This window comes from Micropterus dolomieu, linkage group LG04, assembly GCF_021292245.1.
Source record: "Micropterus dolomieu isolate WLL.071019.BEF.003 ecotype Adirondacks linkage group LG04, ASM2129224v1, whole genome shotgun sequence".
NCBI lineage: Eukaryota > Metazoa > Chordata > Actinopteri > Centrarchiformes > Centrarchidae > Micropterus > Micropterus dolomieu.
Window position 1 is genome coordinate 4,187,087 of NC_060153.1, and position 8,821 is coordinate 4,195,907.

Consider the following 8,821-nt stretch of genomic DNA (forward strand, 5'->3'; position numbering starts at 1 on the left):
GGAATAGTTTCTCTCTTTCAGTTGTTCCCTGGATACAAAATTATCTCTCTGGAGTGAGTCTCTTTCAGAGGGTGCTTCTCTGATATCAGAAATAGTCCCCGTGGAGTTGATTGTTTCTGGCAGAAGAAGAAATGAAGGAGAGCTTTTTTGTCTGCAGCTGTAATACAAGTAGAGCAGGTTACAAAGATCAAATTACTCTGTGTTAAATAGAAAGTTTAAAAATAAAGTCTGACCATATTTCTCATTGTTTGTATGATGGAAATGGATCCTGCTGTTTGCTAAGAATTACTTTACACCTACTGAAAGCATGTTTCCATCTTCTATTTGTGTAATACAGTCACTTGTTTTTTCATGTTGTAACTCGAGTGCTACCCACTGGTCAAGTGGTGCTGAGAAACATTTAACATTTAAAGGGGACTTAAGCTCTTGCAGAACAGAGCAGCTGAACTTTGCCCAGACTAAGTAACACAAACCAACAAGAACCTTGCACAAATAAGCCACTGTGAAACCCAATACACTCTGACGATTCAGCCTAAAAGGTTTTTTATCTGATCAAAGCACTTTCATCCTCACTTTTCTTTTCAATACATGTTGGACTCATACTGACAACATATTACAAAATGTTAAGTATTCATAATGAGCTGCAGTGACCTCCCCAAAGGATGTAGAAAAATGGCAGGACTGTCCCTGCAGGTGTCTCTCCGTCCTCTGGCAACAGAATCAGTGAATTCAGTGTGTGATACAGAAAACACAAGCTATTTATTTTTATCATGTGTGACTAATACATAGAAATAACTAAGGTCGAAAACTGGTGTTAAGTGTTCCTTTAGTCTTGATAGAGGAGTCTATCCGAAACGATTGTTTAAATGGAACACAAAAGGACACACTACAGGCAGTGTTCAGAACAAATACTACATTCTTTACTGTAACATACAGCACACACAAGCCGGTGCTCAGTTGCAATGTTACTCAGGGGGAGGCTGGACATCTACGGGATGAGCGGAAACTGATTTCAGAGTTTCTGGCGACTCTTGAACTGAAGTAGAATTTGCTGTTGCTCTAAAAAACATCTGTTGAGTCAGACAAGACTGCACCCACTGTGTCAGTAAGTGTTTGTGTGTGTGTGTGTGTGTGTGTGTGTGTGTGTGGGGATGCGTGTGCGTGTATCAGTGTGTCTATACACTAATTCTCGAAGGAACGACTTGAGCTACGACTTTATGTGGTGTCCTCTAATTGCCCTGGACAAAAACAATACTGTCTAGAAAGAGAGGAATGTTTGTTTGTGTGTGTGTGTGTGAAAAAATACCTGGCATTTGCAATGCACTCCAATGTAGCCTCGCTGCCTGCCACCACAGTTGTGTCTTTGGGTCCGATCACAATCGCCGGAGCCACAAGTTCTGATTCAGGATCTGTGACAGAGTGAGAAAATATGAGAGGTTTAGGTTTTGGCCATAACTCACACACTGCAGCATAATCTCAAACATAGACCACAACAGTCACCCACTTTCACATGTATCAATAACAATCTCACTCTCTTGCACACACCATGATACTTCTTCTAACACACATGACTATACGCGCATCACAGTGTCCCTTGTTTTATTTACACTTCAGCAGACACTGTGCACATTTAGCCTTATTAACACAGAATCTCACAAAAGTGAGTACACCCCTAACATTGTTGTAAATATTTGATTATATATTTTCATGTGACAACACTGAAGAAATTACACTTTGCTACAATGTAAAGTAGTGAGCATACAGCTTGAATAACAGTGTAAATTTGCTGTCCCCACAAAATAACACATCACACAACCATTAATGTCTAAACCACTAGCAGTATTAATATTTTAATATTCCGTTTGAGGACGACCCACAGATGCTCAATAGGGTTTAGGTCTGGAGACATGCTCAGCCAGTCCATCACCTTTACCCTCAGCTTCTTTAGCAAGGCAGTGGTCGACTTGGAGGTGTGTTTGGGGTCGTTATCATGTTGGAATACTGCCCTGCGGCCCAGTCTCCGAAGGGAGGGGATCATGCTCTGCTTCAGTATGTTACAGTAGATGTTGTCATTCATGGTTCCCTCAATGAACTGTAGCTCCCCAGTGCCGGCAGCACTCATACAGCCCAAGACCATGACACTCCCACCATAATGCTTGACTATAGGCAAGACACACTTGACTTTGTACTCCTCACCTGATTGCCGCTACATATGCTTGACACCATCTGAACCAAATAAGTTTATCTTGGTCTCATCAGACCACAGGACATTGTTCCAGTAATTCATGTCCTTAGTCTGCTTGTCTTCAGCAAACTGTTTGCGGGCTTTCTTGTGCATCATCTTTAGAAGAGGATTCCTTCTGGGACTTCAGCCATGCAGACAAATTTGATGCAGTGTGTGGTGTATTGTCTGAGCTCTGACAGGCTGACTCCCCACCCCTTCAACCTCTGCAGCAATGCTGGCAGCACTCATACGTCTATTTCCCAAAGACAACCTCAGGATATGATGCTGAGCACGTGAACTTAACTTGTGGTCGACCATGGCGAGGCCTGTTCTGGTACCTGTCTTGTTGAACTGCTGTTTGGCCTTGGCCACCGTGCTGCAGCTCAGTTTCAGGGTCTTGGCAATCTTCTTATAGCCTAGATCATCTTTATGTAGAGCAACAATTCTTATATTTTTCAGATCCTCAGAGTTCTTTGCCATCAGGTGCCATGTTGAACTTCCAGTGACCAGTATGAGGGAGTGTGAGAGCAATAACACACCTTTTCCCCATTCACACTAAGACTGCAACGATTAGTCGACGTAATCGACGATGTAGACTATAAAAATTCGTTGACATGAAATTTCATTGTCTACGCATCGTTACATAGATGCCATTTAAGGGACAGAGAGCAATTTTCATATTAGGAACATTTCTGGTTCATTTCTAACTGCGATGCACTACAGGAAGTGCTGAGGGGCAGTATCGCTTCAGCTGTCTGCCATGACTGCTTGACTGTGAGACTACTCACGTAGAAGAAGCATTCATGCGAGAAGTGGAAAGCAACGGATATAGAGGTAGAGCAGAGCGGCTTTTGTTTTTACAAGTTTTGAATGCTATTTAATCACTAAATACTCTTTTGAGCAGTTTTGAGTTGAGAAATCAACTGTGTAGAACTTCAATATTGGCAGTTTTACCAAATTTAATGGTGAAACAAAAATGTGCTCAAAAAAAAAAAAAGTTTGTATAAATTGGGGAATTATAGGAGTAATTCACTTGAAATATATTTTTTTAGTTTAGTAACTATATTTTATTAGTTAAATGGTTTAATTAGGGTTAGGGGGTGACAAAAATAATTGTGACTGGTCGAGTAATTGAATAAATAATTGAATAAATAATTACGACTACGAAGAGTCGTAGTAGCAGCCCTAATTCAACATCTGAGATCTTCTAACACTAACGAGTCACATGACACTGGGGAGGGAAAATGGCTAATTGGTCCCAATTTGGACATTTTCACTTAGGGGTGTACTCACTTTTGTTGCCAGCGGTTTAGACATTAATGGCTGTGTGATGTGTTATTTTGAGGGGACAGTGAATTTACACTGTTATACAAGCTGTAAACTCACTACTTTACATTGTAGCAAAGTGTCATTTCTTCAGTGTTGTCACATGAAAAGATAATCAAAATAATCAAATATTTACAAAAATATGAGGGGTGTACTTACTTTTGTGAGATACCGTAATTCCAAATTGGTCAAGAGTTTATTTTATCATCTGTCCGAATAGTCCGATATTCAGTTGGACAATCAGAAACATTTCTGGCATGACAGGTTGAGCAGTTCCAGGAACTGTTTACAGGAATAGCTGCTGTCAAAAGATCCGTTATAAACTGTGGTGAGCATATTTTTATATTATTAGTATTTTACATGTTGTAACTTAAACTGCTCTTGACTGAGACTGTGTTGTGATTTCGATAATACAGAACTTTGATGCAAAACAGATGGTATTTTTTTTTCTTATTTTCCACTTAAAGTATAATTGTAGAGAGTAACCTGGAGGTGCATCTTTGTACAACCTTGTTTAAATAAAACTCTGAATTGACAAAAAGACAAAACCAATCAAATCTGTGTTCATGTTCAGCGAGAGCAACCACATTGTGACCAGTCGATCGAACCACACACTGTGATAATAGAAGCTATACCCTTTGGCCGTGTAGAAGTAGTGATTAAATCTTATCCAATGTACAAGATCAATTAAATTAGTATAGTCTCTGTCCACACACACAAATATGCCTGATGACAGTATACAGTACATATTAGAGAATGATAGTATATTTTATGCATGGAAATTAGTAATAATAGAAAAAGAATTATAGAATATGACAGAATGATAATATGTAACAAAGCATATTTAATGTTTCAGAGAAAATTATAGTATATGTTATTCAGAACAAATGTTTGAGTATCAGAGTCTGACTGAAATGAATCTCTTCAATTATTTCCAATACTTAATACTAAACTGCTATTGTCTCTTATCCCAGACATATTTTCAATCTTAGACACACACACACACCATAATTCTCTCCTATAAACAATATGACTCTTTGTCAAACACACCACGTTCTGTCTGCACACTACCATACAGGGTATAATGATGTATTGGAGAGAGTGTGATGTGTGTGTGAGTTACACTGATAGTGTTTAGAAAAGAGTACAGTGGTGAGAGTGTGTGACGAATGATTTATGGTCTAAAAGGTGTGTAGGAGAGTATAGTGGTGTATGTGCAAGATTATGATTGTGTGTGTGAGTATGATTTATGGCGTGAATGGACTCTCATAAGAAAAGGACAGACTAGGATTGTTATCAGTTTGAAATGTGTAACATGTGCTCAGCAAAATAGTAGAAAACTGTAGAATAGGAGAATGGAAAAAGTGTTTAGAAATGTTTTACCGAATCTATGAAGGCTACATTTTACTGTGTTAGCACGTGTGTGAACATCATTTGGGTTTCCCATGGTTACACTGTATAACCGATGAATGTGTCAGTATCCAATGAGGAAGGAGAGGGACTACACATTTACAGGCTAGGTCTGATAGGGTTTGGTGGGGAGGGTGGGGGTCGGGGTGAAAGGAAGGGGAGTTTGGAGGGTAGGCAGGGGGAGGCGAGGAGCAGCTTTGATCTCCCCTTTGAAGGGAGGAAGGAGGAAAAGGTGGTAATTAACTCCCTGCTCTTTATTCTTCGTTCTCACTATCTCTCTTTTTCTTTTTTTATAATCGGACCGAAAGAGTCGAAATGTCATATTCTACTGTCACACGGAATAAGATATGCGGGTACAGGAAGACAGGCAAATGATAGCGCACGCGCACGCACACATACACACACACACACACACACACACACACAGATGCTGTAACTCAGGGTAGAGGTTGAGTCTTTAATGGAGAAGATAAGTGAAGTGACAAAAAAAAGAGAGAAGGGAAGAAATAGTGGAGGCCTCATTCACCCTGAAAATGCGTGGCATATACTGTCTACACACAAAACAGTTTTGTCTTTAATTTCATTGTGCAGACAGCAGCATCTTGTACGATGTGTTACAATTTGAAAGGTTTGGCGTCAGAGTAGCGGTAAAGATAGGTAGCAGGAGTGGGCGGAAGACAGAGAGGGATTGTTGACAGGCAGCGGTAGATGTAGAGCGAGCAAGAAGAGAGTGTCCATTAGCTGTTCGCTGTGGAAAGCAGAGGTCAGGCAGGAGCTAGTGGCCATCAGTGGAGCCTTAATGGCAGCAGCGACAGCTGATAATGAGCAGAGGGGGATGTGAACCCAAACTGTTAACTTGGGCTGTGTGTCTGAGAGGAGCACACAGACAAATCAGGACAGCAGGAACACCTGTATGACAAGGCAGAACACGGAGGAAAAAGAAAAGGGCTCGGAGGAGAGAGATATACGGAGTATATATGTAGAGGGAAAAAGTGAGAGGGGACTGCGCAGATGGTCTTCTTCCTCCTGGAGTGACAGGCATGATGGTAGAAGTAGAGGGGAAAGCAAAATGCCATATGGTTGTGTGATCTGCACTCCTCTTTTCTCTCTGTCAGCGTGTCTAACATCCTCTTTCTCTGGGGAAATCTCTATCATTTCATCTCGTCTGTATTTCTCATTCCCTTCCGCTTCCCTGCCTTATTCCCTATCATCCTCTTATCTCCTCCTTTTTTGTTGTTTAAACATGGATTATTATATTAATCTTCATCAATTTAAACAAGGAGAAATATTTAAACTGGCAGACAGTGTTATCAAACTGTATGTGTGTGTGTGTGTGTGTGTGTGTGTGTGTGCGCGCAAGCTGTGACAGCTAAAAGGCTCCCTGTAAAGATTCGACAAAGAGAGTCCAGAAGTTTAATCTAACTCTATTGGATTCCTCATTTAGCAAATGAGAAACACCATGTGGCAGAGAGAGGGAGAGTAGGATGATGGAAGGAAGGAGGGCGGTAAGAAAATGCAGGGAGGGATGTAGTATAATGAAGCACTATCAGAACAACAACTTGGGGCTGAAAAGCTTCATTAAAGAAAGAGGGATGAGGAAAAGAAGAGCTGTTAAAGCTGTTGAAAAAAAAATCAAAATGCCTTCGAAAAAAACATATTTTGTTTTTCTGTGCGTGTGCACATGGATGTGGGTATAATTTAGCACTAGAGAGCCAGTGACGCATTGCAATGTTACAATGCTCTCGTCGGTGCAATCATTGCTGATTGACAGCAAGGTGTTGCTGAGGTGACACAGCTGTGTGAGAGTGTGTGTGTCTGTGCCTGGTATTTAGATGGAAGCACAAGAAAAAAACCCAACAAATTAAATCAGGGTTGGAATGATAAAAAAAAAAATTCAGGGCTGGTAAAAGGATTGATGCAGCTTTAGGGCAGGAAAGAGATAGAGACGGATAAATAAAGGGTGAGAGAGATAGACAGAAAGAGAGGGAGAGAGAGATGAAAGGCTATTCCATCCACAGATTAGAAAGTAATCCCTCGTCGAATGGATTCTCTCAGATTACAGCTTGTTCTCCTATTAAATCTGCCAGTCACTCCAAACTCCTTATTGTGTCAGTGAGTCAGCCCGGGTGTGTGTGTGTGTGTGTGTGTGTGTGTGTGTGTGTATGATCTTTGTGTGACCGGAGATCTGTGTGTTTTAAGCCTTTCAGACAAATCTCTGCAGAGACCTAGAAAGCAGAGGGATTGGCTGAGGGTTGAACCCACATACACACACACACGCACGCACAAACGCACACACCCCTTTGCATGCATTCACACACACAAATGCACACAGGAGGAGGCTGGTGTTAGCCGACTGTGTATTAATAGAGTTGTCAGATAGGTGTCTGCAGGGTTCACAGCCACCTAACGCATATCACACTGACACCGCATACACAGCGGAGAGAGTGAGAGAAAGAGAAAGAGTTTGTGAGAAAGAAAAAGGGCTGGATTTTTAGAGTGAAAGCAAAAAAAATGACAGACAGATGAACAGGAGGGACACTGGAAATGAGAGGTTAAAGAAAATGGAGAGCTTTTTTGGTGGGTATACAAAAATAAATGGAGGGGAGAAGGTGATCATCTGCTGATCTCTCTTGAGAACGCTGCCTGTGTGTGAGCAGGGTGAGTGTTTGTGCGTGTCACTGCGCTCATTAATGCTGCATGCTGACAGCTAAGTGTCATCGTCTGACTACACTTGCCTTAGAATGCCAATATAAAACCATAAGCCAAGACATGTCACATATACACACACACACACACATACACACACACATATAAAAGCCACGCCACACCAGGAGTAGAGGATCCAAGACCCAAGGGGAGACAGACACAGACAATGGGAAGCAGTGAGAGGACCGAGAAAGATGCCCGATTTTAAATATTCATCTCTTCCTTGAGCTGCCAACCCCGCTATCTATCTCTGTCATCGCGCCACACAAGTGATGGAAGGAGGAGATGGTAAGATGGGCAAGAAAGAGGGGAAGAAGAAGAAACAGGAAACATGTAGCAGTAATGGAGACGCAGGGCAAGAGTTAAGCTCTCGGGAGTGCTCAATGATTATTTGATTAATTTTGAGTATTATATTAGTTGCAGCGGGGTTTTTTTGCTGCTTGACAAAACTCACAATGACATAATGAGGTAACATTTCATCATCACTATACTGGAATAAGGGCGTGTGCAGTTGCTTCATGCCTGCAAACTTTCTTTTAGTACAGTGGGGAAAACTGGGATAAAATATCTCTTTCTCCTATTAATTCTGAAAATCGTCAACACATGACAGTGACACGTGACATTTACACGCGGTTAGGAGAAAATGTCAGTATTGCACAAATGTAATTATAACAGTATGTGGCCGTGAAGAAACTTTATAGCAGAGCTCAAGCACTCAGTGTTCTGACTCTGTGGTTGCATATCAGCAGAGATAAACACTCTTGTGGCATTTGTAATTGCTTTGGCCCAGTGTGAATCTGCAGCGAGAGGCTGCTTGAATGCAGTGTGGGAGAAAGACTGGCACCTCAGTGTGTTTTTGCCAAAGCTCAGGTAATAGACACTCAGTAGGAAAATGAGCTAGCATGTCTGATGTAGCAGACAAAATGTTGCCCAAATGAAGCGAAGCCTGCGGGTTAGCTCAGGCAGTCAACTTGAGTCTGCCACAGCACTGACATGGCATACTCTTCTCACTGCAATATCCTGCCTTTATTGCAGTGCACTTCATCTTAAAGCTATGCTGACACCAGTTACTGCTGCTGTTACAGCATCTCAAAAGCCCCCCCCCCCCCCCCCCCCCCCCCCCCCCCCCCCCCCCCCCCCCCCCCCCCCCCCCCC

The 8,821-nt window shown here is 41.8% G+C and overlaps 1 protein-coding gene across 2 annotated transcripts in view; it reads right to left on the reverse strand.

Annotated features, from left to right (window-relative positions):
* LOC123970215 (protein sidekick-1-like) overlaps nucleotides 1–8,821 on the reverse strand; it is a 248,953-nt gene that overhangs the window by 93,955 nt on the left and 146,177 nt on the right. For both annotated transcript variants that reach the window (XM_046048135.1, XM_046048134.1), the window contains one exon: nucleotides 1,307–1,409. In XM_046048135.1, the coding sequence (XP_045904091.1) occupies nucleotides 1,307–1,409 (103 nt within the window). The remainder of the gene's footprint in view (nucleotides 1–1,306; nucleotides 1,410–8,821) is intronic.